Below are 18,909 nucleotides of genomic sequence, written 5' to 3'. Positions count from 1 at the left end.
CTGGAGTGCAGCGGCACCATCTCGGCTCACTGCAACCTCCGCCTCCCAGGTTCAAGCGATTCTCCTGCCTCAGCCTCCCCATAGCTGGGACTACAGGCGTGCGCCACCTCACCCAGCTAATTTTTGTATTTTTAGTAGGGATGGGATTTCACCAGGCTGGTCTTGAACTCCGACCTCAGGTGATCCGCTCGCCTCGGCCTCCCAAAGTTCTGGTATTACAGGCGTGAGCCACCACACCTGGCCAAGACTAGCAAAAGTTTTAATCACATTTTGTTCTAAAATCCAACTGTGGGAAATATAGAACTTAGTTTGTCAATATAGAAATTACTGACAAATTTAATGACATTTGTGTTAAGCATTTATGAGAAATTTAAATCAGTCTTTGCCTTGAAGGAACTTAAAATATAAAACAAAGATCAGATCTAAGCACAGGTAACTATTTTATAGAATGTTCTAGTAAGTTTCATAAAAATATCCAAGCCAAATTCTTCAGGATTTAGGAAAAATCATTATTGTTTTGTTGTTATTGAGAGTGTAACTAAGAGGCCATTTAAGCTGCATTTTGAAGAAAAAGTAGCATTTCAAGGAGCAGAGATGTGGAGAAAGGCATGAGAAATACCTAAGTAGGAAAATCTAGAATATGATCGAAGAACAGTAAGTATGAGTGTTCAGACTTAGGATTGACTGCAGACGTTTCCAGAAAACACAAAGCAGGTAGACTAAAGCTGTTCCTAGGTGCACCCCCAAGAAAACTGGAGGGGAGAATGCAGTGAGGCCACTGTCAGTATATTTGACTTAAACTTACAGGCCACAGGAATGGAACTAACCTTCAGAATGCCACACAGATAAGAGACTTTATGGACGCTTAACAACTGTGAAGAATACCATCTTGTGTCAGTTAACTTTGCTGGCAAACCAGTCAGCTCAGTTGGTAAATTATAGAGGAAAAGAAACAAACTATTGAGATAGCTTAGCTAAAAAAGCCATCTCAAGTTATGAAACGGATAAAAGCAACAAAGCCCTGTAGTGTATACTCACAATGACTTTAACTTATCTTCATTTATGAGGAAGCCACTTTTAGTCAGGATCTCTAGCACCTTAAAACCGGAGAACATAAACATCTTAGGAATAAATTATGACAAAGCACAGGAAGGGGTGGCTTTGGCAGGCATTTTTAGCTCAAGCATCCTACACACAAGGACCATCCTTCAAACACTGCGTGTTTCTGTCTCCTGCAGAAAACAGAATCACAATGGTAGATGTCAGTGAATCTTTCTGGAAAGAAATTGTTTTTCTGTTATATTTTCAAGCCTAGGAAAAGAAATTTTCCTTAGTATTATGGCTAGATTGTTTAGGCCTAAAATCTCCCTATTCTATCAATAAGCTTATTTGGTTTTGTTTTTGGTTTTTTGAGGTTTTTTTTTGTTTGTTCGTTTGTTTGTTTGTTTGTTTTGAGACGGGGTCTCGCTCTGTCACCCCAGCTGGAGTGCAGTGGCGTTATCTCGGCTCACTGCAACCTCCGCCTTTTGGGCTTAAGTGATCCTCCCACCCCAGCCCCAAGTAGCTGGGAGTACAGGCACGAGCCACCATGCCTGGCTAATTTTTGTAATTGAAACAGGGTTTCACCATGTTGGCCAGGCTGGTCTCAAACTCCTGAGCTGAAGCGATCTACCTGCCTCAGCCTCCCAAAGTGCTGGGGTTACAGGTGTGAGCCACCGCACCCAGCCTCAACAAGTTTATTTGATAAAATAAATGCAATACTTCCTTTATTCACTTCTCATTCAGAATGTTTAGTAATTTGTATTGTTTTTCAGATTTTCAGCCCATTATATCTCCCTGCCCACTGTGTCACCATATTCTACCTATACATCATCACGTGTTTCTGCTATTGGCTGTATGATGGAACACTGCGGCTCATTTTCCTGAAAGCTGCCGATAGTGCATAGACTGCTGGGATGGAAACCAGCAGCTTTGAATTCAAGCCTTGGCTCTGCCTTGTTTTTGCCTGGGTGGCCTTGAGTCAGCCCATACCTTTTAAAATCTCAATTTATTAGAAATTATGCCAAATCTAAATCAAATGAGAAAGTATATACAAAAGTGCTTTATCCCACAATGAACTATTCAAGAGAGAGCACAGGCGAGGACATTTATTCAATACCTCCTAAAGGGCAGGCACTGAATTTAGGCATTTTATTTAATCCTCCCAGCAACTCTGAGAGTAAAACATTATTAATCCCATTTTGGCTGTTTAAAGAAATTATTTGCACTAGATTCCAGCTGTAGCTTAGCTTCAGAAAAAAATCCTGAGATGTGAATTCACAGCTTTCTAGATTTAAAGACCAAGCTCTATCACATCATGCAGTTATTGTTACATTACTGCTAGTTCTATGAAAAGAAGTACTAATTTATGAAATACAGGTTGAGAATCTCTTACCCAAAATGCTTGGGAAGTGTTTCTGATTTTGGGTTTTTTCAGGTTTGGGAACATTTGCATTACCAGTTGAGCATACCGAATCTGAAATCCAAAATGCTCCAGTGAGCCTTTTATTTGGGTGTCATGTGTGACAGTACTCAAAGTTTTAAATTTCAGGTTTTCGAATTTGGGATGCTCAACCTGTAGTAACAGGACATTTGTTGTCTGGCCAAGGCTGCACAGGGGACAAGACAGCATGTGACTCCAGGAGTGTTCAGTGTCGTCGGGAGGTACCACCACCCAGATCTCCCTTCAGAGGAGGCCCCACCTCAAGGAGTCCAGTTAGCTGACAGCCTCCAGCTTTAATCACCCCCACATATGACCCAATGCCACACTCCTCCAGGGCAGCCCCAGCCTGTGATAGAGTTCAGCTGGGGTTCTCGGGCCTGGCCATTTCTGCACAAGCGGCACTCCTGCGTGGGCAGTCTCGCATCAGAACTCAGGCTGACTGAGACTGCCTTAGAGCTGCCCTGCAGTCGGAGGCTTTTCCTCCCCAATCTTTCCTTCTCTTCTTTCCTAGATGCCAGACCTGCATCACAGTCTAACGGCTCTCCCTGCCCACTCCTGCTCCCTCACCACTTCATCTTTCATAGGCATTACCCCCAACAGATTTTCTGCACTTCTCACTTAATCTTGGCATCTGCTTCCTAGAGGACCTGCCTGACACAGGAGGGTAATACATTTTAAATGACTGACTTATCGCCTCATTTCTCAAATGTCTTAGGGTGGCTTAGAAAAAAATAACAAGACTATAAAAAAATATATACTGGAGGGAGTTACAGTGAAGAAAAATTATGAAAGAAAAAGTCAAATGGGAAAAGGCATTCCAGGGAGAGATGATGGTGAGAACTGAGGCATTAACGTGTTCCTCAGAAGCATCAGGTAAGCTGTTTTGCTTTGTTAATTTAATAAATATTTGAACACCTGGTCTAGGTCCACACTTGACGGTACACTCTCATGAGGGGGTTAGTAACCATGACTTCTACAGAGAAGGTGCTTGATGAATGAACTGCATGAGAGTCTGTCAAGATGTGCGGCGCACTCTGCCAGGTGCTAGACTGAGACAGCCATGGAACACAAATACAGAATCCTGTAAATAATGCAATGTTATTAAGGACCTTAATCCAGGTTTTATAACCATAAGGCAAAGCATTTATTGAGGGCTTATGGTGGCCCAGCACAGGCATGACAGGCAGAATAACCATCCCCCGAAATCTGTCCGCGTCTGAGCCCTTGGGGTGTGTGAAGTTGCTGCCTTACATGGCAAGTGGACTCTGCAGATGTGAATAAGGGTACAGACCTTGTGATGGGAAGAGTACACTGGATTGACCCCATGGACTCAATGTAATCACAAGAGTCCTAATATGGGAAAGAAAGAGGCAAGAGGGTCTCGGTCAGAGAAGGAGATGTGAGGATAGACGCAGAGGCCAGAGATAGAGACTTGAAGATGCTACACTGTCGGCTTTGAAGATGGAGGAAGGGGCCAAGCACCGAGGAATGCAGGCAGCCTCTGGGAGCTGGCAAAGGCGAACACAGGTTCTCCCCCGGAGGCTCCACAGGGAATGCAGCTCTGCTGACACTCTGCTGTTAGTACATTTCAAAATTCTGATCTCCGGAACTATACAATTGTAAATGTGCTGTTTTAAGCCGCCGGGTCTGTTGCAATTTGTTATAGCAGCAATAGGAAAGGAATACAACGGGCTTCACAAGCATCATGATGTGTTAATCTTCCACAAACCTACAAAATATTATCTTTTTACAGATGAGGCCACTGAGTCTCACCAAGAAAAAGAATGGAAAGTATTTCAATAATTTTTCATGTTGATTACACAGAGAAACAATATTTTGGCTATACTGGGTTAAATAAAATATTTAAATTCATTTCACCTGTTCCTTTTTTTTAGTGGCTTCTAGAAAAACATAAAATACATATGAGGCTTGCACGCATTTGTCATGAACAGTGCTGGCCTAGAATCTCATTCTCAACAGTTTGATTTTATCATCCATCTTTGGAATTTTTTTTTTTTTAAGCAAGAGGCATGCACGAATGTGTGCTCTAGGAAGATGAGGCAGGAAGCAGGTCAGAAGGTGGTTTGAAAAACAACACCCCTGGATAAGACCAGTTAGGAAGTTATGGCTGTAATCTCAGAAAGAATTGATAAAGGCTATAATCAGAGTTACAAAAGACACTTCCTTCCTTTGAAGAGTTTGCAATCGAATCCTAGATAGAGTTAACACACAAAGAGGTGGCTTACAATGAAAAGGGTTTAGTTAAGCTGACTTGCAGAGCACATGCTGTATGATTCCATTTATGTAAAGTTCTAAAAACAGGCAAAAATGTATGATGATAGAATTCAGAATAGTGGTTACCTTTGAGAGGGCATTGACTAGGAGGGTGCATGAGGGATCACTGGGTTACTGGAGTATTTTTTGTCTTAATCAGGATGGTGGTTACTCAGGCACGGACAGTGTAGCAATTCATCACACCGTACACTTAAGATTTGTGTACTTCGCCGTTTATAAATTATACCTCAGCAGGGCATGGTGGCTCATGCCTGTAATCCCAGCACTTTGGGAGGCTGAGGCAGGTGGATCACCTGAGGTCAGGAGTTCAAGACCAGCCTGGCCAACATGGTGAAACCCTGTCTCTACCAAAAATACCAAAAATTAGCCAGGCCTGGTGGCAGGCGCCTATAATCCCAGCTACTTGGGAGGCTGAGGCAGGAGAATTGCTGGAACCTGGGAGGCAGAGGTTGCGGTGAGCTGAAATCATGCTATTGCATTCCAGCCTGGGCACCAAGACAATACTCCGTCTCAAAAAAATTAATAAATTATACCTCAGCAAAAAAAAAAATAATAATGTCATAGAAGATGACTTGGATACAGACCAGATTATACATTAGTTTATAATGGCAGGCCTAAGAATTTCCCTTCAACCTTGCAAAGAGGGAAGCACTGAATGCTTTTGAACAAGAGGAATAATTGCAATTCGTGCTTTATGAAGATGAACAACACTGACCAGCCTTCCAAGGCCCAGCAAATACATCAGTTACTTCCCTCAATTATTGAAGTGGGAACAAATGACTTGGTGTTTGGTGACAAATAAAGGTAGCGTCAATACAAAACCTTTAATTTAATGGAGCACAGCACATAATACCAGAATGCTGAGTTCCTAGAAAGAGAAGAAATATGTTCCTAGTGCCTAGAAAGGGGATTTAGCAGGAGATTCACTGGCTTCACACACAGAATGAGGGACCTCATGCAAAGGCCCAGAAGAGAAGGGGTCCGGTAATTCCCAAGTACACTAATCGAAAAATGGGTCCAATGTTGGTGTCCCACTGCAAGGGGTATTAAGAACCTGGACATTTTAACACAAAGAAGTACAATCTCACGGTTATATCCAAGATATTACATGAAAGAATCAAGCACTAAAGTACTTTAATTAGAAAGTGCACTTTGTCTCAAAGAGTCGTATCTATCAGACAAGTAGAAGGGGCAGCACGAAACAATGCTGCAAGTGTGTATGGTGTTTAATTCCTAAATGTCCACATGGAGGATGTGAACAGGAAATAAGAAAATCTGATGGAATTGTAGAAGAAGGTCAATTGGGGGTCAATTAATGAGCTGTGTGAAAGTGCCCACCTGGAAAGAATAACTCCAGCTGAAGCTCAAGATGTCTGTATTAGTCTGTTCTTGCACTGCTATAAAGAGCTACCTGAGACTGGGTAATTCGTAAACAAAAGAGGTTTAATCAGCTCATATTTCTGTGGGCTGTACAGGCTTCTGCTTCTGAGGAGGCCTCAGGAAACTTACAATCATAATGGAAGGCAAAGGGGAACCAAGGGCATCTTCAATGGCCAGCAGGAGAGAGAGACTAAGTGGGGTGGGAGAGGTAGGTGCTACACACTTTTAAACAGCCAATACTGGGGGGATGGTGCTAAACCGTTAGAACCACTAGGGGGTTGGCGCTAAACCATTAGAAACCACTCCTATGATCCAGTACTCTGGGATTACAATTCGACATGAGATTTGGGCAGGAACACAAAACCAAACTGTATCAATGTCCATGCCTTTTAGTAAGTAAACTGTGTGCAAATGGACATTCAAAACCTATGCACAATTTGGGGCCTGATCAAAAGTAATCGTATCTGTGTCATTGTGAAGTAATATGGGGTACATTTGAAAAACAGGCAGTGAAAGAGATTTTTGCTCTTCTGGATTTAGTTTTCACCAACAAGAATGGAACTGATTGACAAAGTGGACACGACAGGAGCTGAGGTCCTTAAACCTGAATGTCATATAGGAAAAATGCCACATGCCTAAAAAGGGAGCATGGCTTAATATCTTTTACTTTAAAGGCAAAAGTAAAAGCCAGGGGTGAAAATAACAAAGAAATCCCTTTTGGTTACACCTACAAAAAAATATTCTAATGAAGCCCTGTGGAACACATATCCTTGGCAGTGAAACAAATATTATTGGTAACTAGTGAGCCCATCACGGGAGCTATTCAAACAGAGGCTAGGCTGATAGACATCTGTCAGGGATGCTGTATTACAATGGTAGAATGAATGGGAAACCATCCTCTATTGGAAGGGAGTAGAGGGAGCAATTTGAAATTTAACAGAATCTTTTTTCCATCTGCAAGGCTGAAAGAGAACCATTTTCAGCTAGTGTGCTGTTTCTTGAAATGCATGCCAGGTCCAGAAAATAGTCAAGAGCATTTTAGCGCTTGCCTAGGTTACGGCTTTTCAAGGACAAAGCCAGTCCTGGCAAGAAAAACACTTTTCACATAGGCTGTTAGTGCCCCTTTGGTGGTGTTCCTGCTGCTTAAGCCAATGAGAGAGAAAACATTACAGCTCTTGTGGCTGTGAAGGCCTAGATTGAAACAGCCACTGCTGTCCTCACTTGTAGAGTTAGGGCCAAAAGTAATAGTGGGACAGGAGAATAGGGTCCTGAGGCAGGGAACCCAAGGCCAATTCATGCTGACTTCCTAGAACTAAATCAAAAGGAAACCCCCAACTTTCCACACCTAAGTAACAGAAGGAACAAAGGCTACTCCCTTTGCAACCCCCGTTTCTGCGTGGCAAATGAAAACTTAAAAGTACCTCTGATTGGTCCCCTCCCACAACCAATCAGGCTGGCCATGGACCAAGGCCTCATTTGTATGGGAGTATAACTTTGTAACTTCAGCCTCTGGTTGGTCACTTTCCACAACCACTCAGACATTTGCATAAAATGTAACTTTGTAACTTCCCTTCAGCCTCTGATTGGTCCCCTCCCACATTCAATCAGACTGATCACAGACCACTACTTCATTGACATGGGGTGTACACCAAGTAACCAATGGGAAAAACCTGTAGAGGGTATTTAAACGCCAGAAAATTATGTAACCAGGCTCTTGAGCCATTTGCTCAAGCCCACTCCCACTCTGTGGAGTGTACTTTTGTTTTCATTAAATCTCCATTTTTGTTGCTTCATTCTTTCCTTGCTTTGTGTGTTTTGTCCAATTCTTTGTTCCAGAAGCCAAGAACCTGGACACCCTCTACTGGTAACAATAGTAACAATGATGTAGCCAGCATTTACTGGGGATTTACTGTGCGCCTGCTACTGACCTTTTTTTTCTATGGATGTTGACACATTTAATTTTCACAATAACGCTATGTGGTATATATTATTATTATTCCATTTAACTTTATTTTATTATTTTAGAGATGGGCTCTCACTCTGTCACCCAGGCTGGAGGGCAGTGGCACTTTCTTAGCTCACTGCCACCTTGCACTCCTGGGCTCAAGCAATCCTCTCACCTCAGCCTCCCAAAGTGCTGGGATTAGAGGTGTGAGCCACCGTGAGCAGCCTTATTCCCATTTTATAGACGAGGAAGCTGAAACATGAAGAAGTTAAGTAACCTGTCCAAGCTTGCGTATCCTGTAAATGGCAGAATGAGACTCAAAACCTGAGCTCCAACCCAATCCACATCTTCTCCATCCCACTCTGGAGCAGCTTTGACTGAGCAGTGGAGGCTTGAGGCTTTCAAAATTTCAAAGCCTGAGAAGACGCCTAGGTGACACCACACTAAAGGACCTGAAAGAAGAGAGCTTCAGGAAAAAGAGATCAGAGAGTGGAAAAGTACATGTGGAGCATTCTCCTCATAAAACCCTGAGTCCATAAGGCCCTTGCCTTGTATGACTCAAAGGAATGACTAAATTTGGGTGAAAAGCTCTGTTCCTCCCCAACTTAACTGCTCTTTAGAGATTTATCAGCCCCTCAGGAAAGAATTGCATGCATCTTTCTTCTAGTGATGTCTTTAAGTTTGATTTCGTTCTAGGAAGTCGGCATAAATCGGTCTTCGGTTCCCTGCCTCCAGCCCCTGTGGTTGATCTGTCAACTTGGAAAACAGGAAATCTTTCAAAAGGGGCAGTAGTCATGCCCAGTGACTTCTGGGGCTCCATCCAAGACAGGGCCATCCACAGCCACCAGCACCCCTTTAGGACCAGGCAGAATCATCTTTGGTCAAAGGGCAGCTGTGGAGAGGATGCAAGGCCCCACTCCCGGACACAAGACACAGCAAGACCAAATTCCATGATCACCTTTCAGTGAAAAGCAACATCATTTGAGATCCAAGGAGCAGCCTTTCCAGATCAAGTTTGCAATGGTAAGGAGTCTTGATTGCAAGCAAAAGAAAACAAAGTCGAAAGAACTTTGAAAAGCAAGAAAAAAATATGTGAGAGCTGAACTACCTCTTCCAGTCTGTGGGAATAGAGCAGAACCAGGGCTGGTGGCTCCAGCTCCATCTCTCCTCAAGTTCCTCTCTATGTATCTGTTTTCTCTTCTTCTTTCTCAGTGCAGGGCACCTTTCTCTGCTTTGCAGGCCATGTGGTAAAAAGATTACCTATAGCTCCTGGGTTGATGTGTTACAAGTCTAAGCACCCAAGGAACAGACTACTTTCTTTCTGCCGGTATTAATTCCAAATTCCCAGCAGAAAGACTGTCCCAGCTTGGATGGCCCCTGTTTCTATAAAGAGGTTTACCATTCACTGTGGAACATGAGAAATTGGTGAATCACAAAAGAACAGGGTTCTTTGTATTATATGGATCCTCTGACTCATAAACTTACTTATGACTGTGTCCACTCATCATCTTCCCATTCGCCTCTTAAGATTCTTCCCTCCTCTGCGACATCTAAGTCCCTATCTATTCCTCAGGACTGGTTTATTTTGGGTTAAGTCTAGGTAACTACACTATGTAATAAAATGTAAGTCCTGTTTTGCCACATTCTTTCCTCCTTGGAAGAAACATTTACAGACTGTTTTAGGAGCCTAGGATTGGTGAACCAAGCAGACTAAGATTCATGTTTTTTGTTTGTTTGTTTGTTTCATTTTGTTTTGTTTTTTTGAGACGGAGTCTCGCTCTGTCACCCAGGCTGGAGTGCAGTGGCTCAATCTCAGCTCATTGCAACCTCTGCCTCCCGGGTTCAAACAATTCTCCTGCCTCAGCTTCCCAAGTAGCTAGGATTACAGGTGCCTGCCACTACACCCAGTTAGTTTTCGTATTTTTAGTAGAGATGAGGTTTCTCCTTGTTGGCCAGGCTGGCCTTAAACTGCTAACCTCAGGTGATCCGCCCACCTCAGCCTCCCAAAGTGCTGGGATTACAGGCAGGAGCCACTGCACCTGGCCAGATTCCTGTTTTTGCCATGCTTATATTCCAGGTGGGAGATGGATACTAAACAACTGACGTACAATTCCTAATAAGCTAGGAAGTGATATATGCTGTGGGAAAAGAAAAAGAGGACAAAGAGGATCAGGCATGTTATTAGCACTGTTTTGGTTTTATTTATTTCTTGGTTTTGTTACACTGTTGTATTTGATTAACTAATAAAAGTTGAGTATCTCTTACCTGAAATGCTTGGAACCAGAAGTCTTTTGGATTTCAGATTTTTTTCAGATTTTGGAATATCTGCATATACATAATGAGATATCTCGGGAATAGGCCCCAAACCTAAACATGAAATTCATTTATGTTACACAGACATTTTATACACTTAGCCAGAAGGTAATTTTAGGCACTATTTTAAATGATTTTGTGCATGAAATAAAGTCTTGACTGCATTTTTACTGTGGTCAGGTGTGGAATTTTCCACTTGTGGAGTCATGTCAGCAATCAAAAAATTTTGGATTTTGGAGCATTACAGATTTCAGATTTTTGGATTAAAGATGCTCAACCTGTATTTATTTTAGCATTTTTGCATTTATTTTCATTGTGGGCCATGGGGCTATGGTTTTCCTTTCTTATTTGGTTGGGGAATCATGATTATACTAGCTTCATTAAGATGACTTGGACCACTTTATTTCTTTATCTTTTTTCTCAACTGTATAAGAAGGGATTAGGTCATGCTGTGCATGGTGGCACACTCCTATAATCCCAGCTACAAGGCTGAGGCAGGTGGATTGCTTGAGGCCAGGAGTTTGAGGTCAGCCTGAGCAACAGAGCAACATAGCCTTGTCTGAAGAAAAACAAAATTAAAGAAATAAAAGAAAAAGAAAAGAAAGAAAGGATTAAACTCTTAGAAATCTGATAAGGCTCATCTCTAATTCCATGTGGGCTTAGGGTTATTTGGGAGGAAAAGGCTTTGATAATTACTTCAATGTTTATAATGAATTCAAATTCCCTACTCCTTGTTACTAATTTTGACCTGTTATTTTTAAAAGAATTTATTCATTTTATTTAGGCTCTTTATTTTATTAGTTAATAATTATTCATAACATATTTTTAGTATTTTAAATCTCTACAGCAGCTATATTAGTTCCCCTTTTTAAAATTTCTGTACTTTGTTAATTTCCAACTTCTCTTCTTTTACTAATCAATTTGACCAGACATGTGTCTACCTCATTTGCCTTTTGCATAAACCAGTTTTTGTTTTTGCTAATTCCTCTATTTATTTTTCCTATCTTACTGATTCTTTCTCTTGTCTTTAGAATTTAACTATCTTCCAGTTATCTACTACTGTATAACAAAGCATTCCACACTTAATGGATTAAAACAGTATTTCATTATTGTCTCTCAGGGTTCTGTAGGTTCACCGAGCTTTGCTGGTGGATTCTCAGTTTGGATTTGTGTTTGCAAATAGATAGCAGCCGAGCTGGAGTCATCTGGATGCTTAACTAGGACAGATGCTCAAGAAGGCTCACCCACATGGCTGGCAGTTGATGCTGACTGCTGGCTGGGAGCTCAGCGGGGGCTGTAAACCAGCACACTTCTTTATGTGACTTGGACTTCTTATTAGCATGGCAACTGGGTTCCAAGAGGGAGTCGCTAAGGAAGAAACATGCCAAGAGATGCAGACATCCAGACAAAAACTGCAAGGCTTTTCATAAGTTAGCCTTGGAAGTCCTAGAATGTTACTTCCTTTACATTCTCATGATGGAGCAAATCACAAAGTCCAGCCCATGTTCAAGTGCATTTCCTCTTAAAGACTTGTGAACTAAAGAGACACGTGATCTACTCATATGGAACCAATATACAATGGTGAAATAGGCATACCATAGTAAATTCTCCCATTTATAAAGGAGAGAAGAGGAAACAATAGCAGTCACTTGTCCATGGTGATTCTGAAATCTACCTGGAAACATGTAACTAGTTTCTTAATTACGGCCCAGTCCTGCTTCCTGGAAGTGACTTTCAGTAGCTCTTGGCTCTGCCCTCTGGGTCCTTTCTCTGCACTCTGAGTCACCATTTCTTCTTTATAAGAAACGGTCTGTGATTGCTGATAAGTTGTTTTATGGACCTATATTTAAATGACAGAAGATGGGAGCCCCAAGGACTCTTCATTTTCAACTGTCTCTGTATCTTTTATTCAAATTCACAGTGTTTCTGTTAATACAATTTTCTTAAACATATTGTATGTTTCCTATGACTCTTACCTTGGTTCACTCCTTCAGAAAAAAGTCACACCCATAAATCTCCTTGAGATATATTCCTCTCTGGTAGGGCTGAGATTCAAGATGCTATGGTTCAATGCTTTTAAAATTCTTAGAAGTCTAGGGAGCATACACATAAAATCCTTAAAAGATCTCTTAACTAGCTAAGATGGTCTAAGAGGTACCACCTGAAATTGTTCTAACGTCCAATAGGTGGACTCTTGATCTGAACCTTACTCTGAGGCCATGTCTTACTGGTAGTACCCAGGCATTTATCATTTCCCTTAAGGTCTTTTTAAATTTTGTGAATCTTTTGATGGAAGGAAAGACTGTTGCAGGCCCTCTATCTTTCCTCTAAATTCTACTCAAAAACTAAACAGTTACTTCTGTAATTAAGTTCTCTCTATCTGAACTTTTACTTTTCTTTTTCTTTCTTTCTTTTTTTTTTTTTTTTTTTTTTTGAGATTGGGTCTTCCTCTGTCACTTAGGCTAGGCTAGAGTGCGGCACAATGATCACGGCTCACTGCGCTGCAGGCTGGATTTCCCAGGTCCCAAGCGATCCTCCCACCTCAACCTCCTGAGTAGCTGGAACCACAGGCATGCACCACCACACCTGGCTAATTTTTGTATTTTTGGTAAAGACAGGGTTTTCCCATGTTGCCCTCCCTCAAACTCCTAAGTTTAAGTAATCCAACCGCCTTAGCCTCCCAAAGTGCTGGGTATCTGAACTTTTTCATATGCAACCAAAAGAAACCAGCAGATACGCTCAACCTCCTGCCTGTTGATTTCTTTCCTTTTTTTTTTTTTTTTTTTGACAGGGTCTCACTCAGCCACCCAGGCTAGAGTTACAGTGCAGTGGCGCAATCTCGGCTCATTGCAGCCTCCATCCCCAAGCTCAAGTGATCCTCCTAACTCAGCCTCCTGAGTAGCTGGGACTACAGGTGCATGCCACCACGCCCGGCTATTTGTTTGTAATTTTCATAGAGACAAGGTTTTGCCATGTTGCCCAGGCTGGTCTTGAACTCCTGAGCTCAAGCAATCTGCCTACTTTGGCTTCCCAAAGTGCTGGGATTAGAGGCGTGAACCACCATACCCAGCCTGCTCAGAAATTTCTTTAGCCAAGTCCAACAATTAAATAAATGCATTTCTCTATTTTCCATGTTGCCATAGACAAATGTTTCACTGGGTTTGCCATCATTACATGAAAGATATCCAAAAATATCCTGATTTCTCTGGACTCCATTAACAATTCCTTATAGTCTTTCCAGCACTCACTAACAATCTCCTTCCCTTCCAGCTTCTGCCTGTTGTGCAAAATTCCTACAGCTAAAGTTGTACAGAAGATGAACTCACAATCCAAAATTACAAAATACATGAGGAACAACCCACCATGAGCAAACATTGACACATATCATTAGACCCCCAATTATTTCATATGATTAAAATGATTTAAGAAAAAAAGAAATTACAAAGTGAAAAGAATATCAAGAAAGATCAGGCAGATATGAAAAATAACCAAAAAAAACTTTTAGAAATGAAAAACACAGGCAAAGGTAGTCTTAGCAAAGACTAAATAGACTACATTAGTGACTTGGAAGGCAGATATACAGAAATTACAGACAGAAAAGTAAACATATAAAATTAAGAGATATGTAGATACACCTCCCAAGGCAGAAAAATTTCAATAATTTATATAGACATTCCCCCCTCAAGGAAAAGTTGCAGTTCAGGTAAATCCACATTCTTCAGTGTTGGCTGCACATAGTGACTTTCTTCCAGTACAAAAAGAGAGGGAAAAAAGTAACTTTAAGTAGAACAACTTGATCTCAACCTTTGATTAATGTTGACATCAACAAGGATAAGTCGTATTAATAGATGTAGCTTTGATATGATGTGATGAGAACGATACTTTATACCTCTGTGGTTTTCCTTCTAAAACATCCACAGTCCCTATGTAATTATGAGAAAAAAACCTAAGACAAACCCCAATTGAGGGACATTCTACAAAATACTAAAGCAGTACTCCTAAAAACTGTAAAGGTCGTCAAAAACAAGGAATTACAAGATGGTATTTAAGGAACTACTGCAACATAATCTAATCTATCCTGATTATTGGTGTACCAAGGCTGGGGTGGTGTGGGAATAGTCTACACCATTCTACACGGTGAAGGGGTACATTGTCTGTGGATAATTGAAAACAATAATAAAGAGACTAATTGTTCATCTGCTTTTTATTACTACATGCATTGGCAATTCCAAACAGGGTCAGTAATAAATTATTTTTCCCTGTTGGATCAATGTGCTTCACACTCATCCTTTCTCCCACCCACCATGCCACTAATCTTGATGATACAATTGATAAATGTAAATAAGTACTGACTGATTTAAAACAAAACACGTTTCTTTTTTCAAAAAAAGAAAAGTGAAATAAAATCTTTGCCAATAACAGGGAAGAAAAGGGGTATTCAATAGGTCAAGTGTGCCAAGGTCCTTGTCTTGTTTAGGAGGAGAATAGATCATACTGGTGAAAAAAAAGAACTATGATCGGAATGTGACATAACTAATGTGATACAATATTAACGTAACACAACCCATGCTCATCATGTTTACTGAATTGGTTTAATGTATTTTGCTGATCATTTATACCGTTCACCCAACTTTAAATAAATGGGCCTGTATTTGACTTACTTGTTTTTCTTTGATAATTATCACTGTCTTTCTTAGAACTTCCTATTGTTCCTCATCATCTAGTCACTGAAAGACCTAAAAAAATGTTGTAGTTCAGGTAAATCCACATTCTTATGCTAGTAGAGACTCTGTACAGTTTGATTCAGTGATCTGACAGCTGGCATGCCCTTAAGAAATACCAAACAAACAACACTGGCATTTCCCCACATTGAATTCATTTTATTATAGAAACAGAATCTCACTCTCATCCAGACTGGAGTGCAGTGGTGACATCATAGGTCACTGTAACGTCCTACTCCTGGGCTCCAGCCATCCTCCCGATTCAGCCTCCTGAGTAGTAGCCAGGATTACACCAAGCCTGTCTAAATTTTTTAAATTATTACTCTTTTATTTTTTTGTAGAGACAGAGTCTGGACATATTGCCCAGGCTGGTCTCCAATTCTTGACCACAAGCAATCCTTCTGTCTTGGCCTCCCAAAATATTGGGATTACAGGTATAAGTCTGTACCACTCCTGGCCTCACAATGAACTTCGGTGTAACTTTATACATGGCTTCCCCAGCTCAATTTCTTGGGAAAATGGGAAGAACGGAGAGCTCCCTGGGCACCACTGCTTTTCAGTCTCTTACACATGGGTCTGAGTGTTCTAAGACATCTTTGAATGGAAAATTACTTTCTTTTTTTTGGAGGTGTAGAGAGGAATGGCGCATGATTCAACTTATGATATTGTACCTAAGAATATTTCTAACTTTAAGAAAACCCAGTATCAAAAAATCCAAACTTTAAAATAAGTCAGCTAGGTAGCAGTTACACACAAAGATGCCTTGATTTACAAAAGGATTCACCAGAGGTTTTCTTTTCAGCAGCTTTGTAATCCTTTACTTTCCCCACTGTGTTTCAAAAGCTATTTACAAATTTCAGGACTCTATTTCATAAAGCAAATGTCGTTTTTAAAATGTAATAACTCTAATGATAAAAGTCACTTTACAAATATATTGGGAAATACAAATATTTGAAAAATAAAAATCATCTGCAATCCCAGCGTTAATACTGTCACTATTCTGGTACAATTCCTTGGCATCTTTTAAGCACCACTTATGCACACCGATGCGCGGGTCTTCAGAGACTGTAACCCCTCGGTTTCAGGCATCGGGGCGGCCACCCACGGGCCGCGGTCCCTAGCAGGCTCCGGGGAGACTCCTTCCTTTCTTTTTTCTGCTCCACCTCCCTAAACCTTCCAGTTTCAGCCACAGACAGTCTCTTCCACATAAAGCTAGCTCCAGCCCTCCCACATTCGGTCTCAAAACAACAAAAAAAATCCCCTTCAAGCGGGAGTCACATCTATGGCAGATAAGCAGAGGGCCGTCCCACAGCGGGGAGGCAGGGGAGGCCGCAGCGCGCGCTCCCGCTTGGGCGCGGCCCCACTCCCGCCGGGCTCCGCCCCGCCCCGCCCCCTCCCCGCCCCCTCGGGCCGGGACGCGCCGGTGAAGCGCGCGGCCGCGAGCCCTGGGCGCCATTTTAGACTCACTGTCTGTAGCAGAGGCGCAGGAAGCATACGCGGTGGCAGCCGCTCGCTGAGGTAGTCTGTCGCGGCGCCGGGGGTCCCTGAACAAGGCGCAGACAGCGTGGGACTGGGAAGGAAGGCTTCTCTCTGGGCAGCCAGAGCCGCAAAGGTGGAGCCGCGTTGGCGCCCTCCGCGGGACCAGCGCCTCGGATGCGGGCGAAGCGCGGGGGGCCGCGGCCGCGGGAGCGCGAAGCGGGGGGCCAGGGGCGCCTCATGTGAGAGCCGCGGGACCTGCGGCCGCCGCCGTCCCCGGAGCACGGGGTGGTGTGTGGGGGAAGCCGCCCCCGGCAGCAGGTAACGGCGGAGGGAGAGGGCCGAGCCCCGCTGCGACGGCGGGGCCGGGGAGGGACCGCGGACCGTCTGTGGGCGGGCCGAGGGGGCGCGGGGGCCGGGGCGCGCGCTGGCAGCTCCTCAGGAGTGCCGGGCGTGGCGCGGGGCGCGGCACCCAGACCTTGGAGCTTGCTTGGGGGCGTTTCCCCGCCGTGCTTGCTTCCAAACATGTCAACAAGGCGTGGTGCGTGTGCGGCGGCCGCCTGCAGCGTGCCCGCGACGCCGCCGCTCCGGGGCTAGCCGCGGCTCCTGCCTGGCTTTATGACCCTTGGCGCGGGCTGGGGACAGGCACCGTGGAACTTGCACTGTGTGGGGCTCTCCCGGCGTCGGCTACGCCGGTGCTGGGAGCTTGAGCAATGAGGCACTGAAATGTCAAAGTGCCCAGGGTGGGGCGCAGGAGAAATGTCAGGGGAAGCCAATCGGGAGGTGGCGCAGGGAGGAGGGGACGCCCCCGCCGCTTAGCCAGGCGAAAAACTTGGTCAACTTGAGCGGCTGCGCGCCTGCCTTTGGCGTGGGCAGTCCTTTAGGTGGAGTTGCAGACGGGGATCAGGAAGCAGCCGAGTAAATGGTCTGTATCTCCAAGCTGAGAGGTGGGAGAGATCATTTTTATTTCGTCGTTGCTAATGTCCAGTTGAGTGACCCAGATGTTTTAATTAGAATCCTCCTTTTCTACCTTGAAAAAAAAGTAACTTAGTTTCTGTTATCTCTGAAATATTTATAAAAGTACCATCAACTATCAGTTTATCTCTATGACCTGTGGACACATTTTCGCCACTGTGTGCTCTCTAACCATTTAGTTGTGAGTTAACCTCTTTATAGTGTTTTATTGTATTTCAGCCGAAGAATGCATAGTAGTTTGATATTAGTGAAAGCAGAACAGAAGGGAACTGTGATGCCAGAATAGGCTTTTTAGAGTTAACTACAAATGGGCATTTAAAATTACTGCATGGCCAGTGTAAAAGTGCCTAATACAATGATGGACACAGCTAGCTGTTCACTTGGCGGTCTTCATTTAAGACGGACTCACTTTGTCACCCAGGCTGGAGTGCAATGGCGCGATCTTGGCTCTAGCGATTCTCCCACCCCAAGCTCCCTAGTAACTGAGACTACAGGCGTGGGCCAGCATGCCCTGCTAATTTTTGTATTTTTTGTAGAGACGGGTTTCATCGTGTTGCCCATGCTGGTCTCGAACTGCAGAGCTCAAGCGATCCGCCTGCCTTCTCCTCCCACAGTGCTGGGATTACAGGCGTGGCCCACGGTGCCCACCTCAAAGTTTATGGAACATAGAGTTAGCTCACTAACTCCTTGTGCTGCTCAGCTAGCCTGTGGTCTTTCCTCAATAGTTTGCTATTTAGCAATTTGTAGTCGTATCAATCCCTCACCAAAAGCTCTGGTGGCCTAAGTTGCATTATTTGGGGCCTAGAAACTTTGCAGGAAATTAAACTGCCAGAGTCCTGAAGAGGCCTAGTTTTGGTGCTCTAGATTTCTAGAATCTAGAAAGTCTCATTGACGTTTTATAGTACAGCTTGGTCCTCCACACTTCTGTTGAAAGATAAGAGGTGTTTTCACTTTGACAAAAATAGGAATTATAGGGTCCATTGATGTAAATTATTTGCAGGCTGGAAGATGCTCTGAGATGTTTAATTTTCTGTATAGCAGAGTTTCATGTGTAAATAGATTTAATAAGATACTATTAAAGTAGTGTAAATTTTTTCATACATAAAGGAAACCAACTTGGAAAATTGACATGTAAAATTTTTATTAAGTGTCCACTCACTCCTGTTATTTTCATGCAAAAATGAGGATAGTCCAGAGGCTGTTTTTATTGGAATTTGGCCTTAGATTTTTTTTCCATTGCTTATTGCACTGTAATTGTGACATAAACATATTACATATGACAATTTACAGACTTAATTCAGCTATTTGTAAACTGGTAAGTG

The 18,909-nt window shown here is 42.9% G+C and overlaps 3 protein-coding genes across 8 annotated transcripts in view; 1 reads left to right on the top strand and 2 right to left on the bottom strand.

Moving 5' to 3' along the window:
• The window catches only part of CLN5 (CLN5 intracellular trafficking protein), a 101,830-nt gene that overhangs the window by 49,371 nt on the left and 33,550 nt on the right, over window positions 1-18,909 (bottom strand). Inside the window, exon 4 of one of the 4 annotated variants that reach the window (XM_031655915.1) lies at window positions 1,035-1,232. The exons of the other annotated variants lie outside the window; for them this stretch is intronic. Coding sequence (XP_031511775.1) covers window positions 1,189-1,232 — 44 coding nt within the window. The 3' untranslated portion in view covers window positions 1,035-1,188. Of the gene's footprint in view, window positions 1-1,034; window positions 1,233-18,909 lie in introns of those variants that run through there. 4 annotated transcript variants of the gene reach the window in all.
• LOC108582779 (formin-like protein 18) lies at window positions 10,324-18,093 on the bottom strand. 2 transcript variants are annotated; one of them, XM_031655917.1, is made up of 2 exons: window positions 16,604-18,093; window positions 10,324-10,469 (listed from the first exon to the last, which is right to left on the bottom strand). In XM_031655917.1, the coding sequence occupies exons 1-2, from the start codon at window positions 17,137-17,139 to the stop codon at window positions 10,412-10,414; spliced, it is 594 nt and encodes a 197-aa protein (XP_031511777.1). In that variant the 5' UTR covers window positions 17,140-18,093; the 3' UTR covers window positions 10,324-10,411. The 2 variants fall into 2 exon arrangements, with proteins under 2 accessions (XP_031511777.1, XP_021785131.1); XM_021929439.2 differs by lacking the exon at window positions 10,324-10,469 and adding an exon at window positions 14,602-15,151.
• FBXL3 (F-box and leucine rich repeat protein 3) overlaps window positions 16,564-18,909 on the top strand; it is a 22,594-nt gene continuing 20,248 nt past the window's right edge. The window contains exon 1 of one of the 2 annotated variants that reach the window (XM_009192035.3): window positions 16,564-16,654. The gene's annotated coding sequence lies outside the window, so the exon portion shown is untranslated. Of the gene's footprint in view, window positions 16,934-18,909 lie in introns of both variants that reach the window. The other variant, XM_009192033.3, reaches the window with a different exon arrangement.

Source organism: Papio anubis, chromosome 15 (genome assembly GCF_008728515.1).
Source record: "Papio anubis isolate 15944 chromosome 15, Panubis1.0, whole genome shotgun sequence".
Lineage (NCBI taxonomy): Eukaryota > Metazoa > Chordata > Mammalia > Primates > Cercopithecidae > Papio > Papio anubis.
The sequence above is the reverse complement of the archived record's forward strand: the minus strand, read 5'-3'. Positions and strand labels throughout refer to the sequence as shown.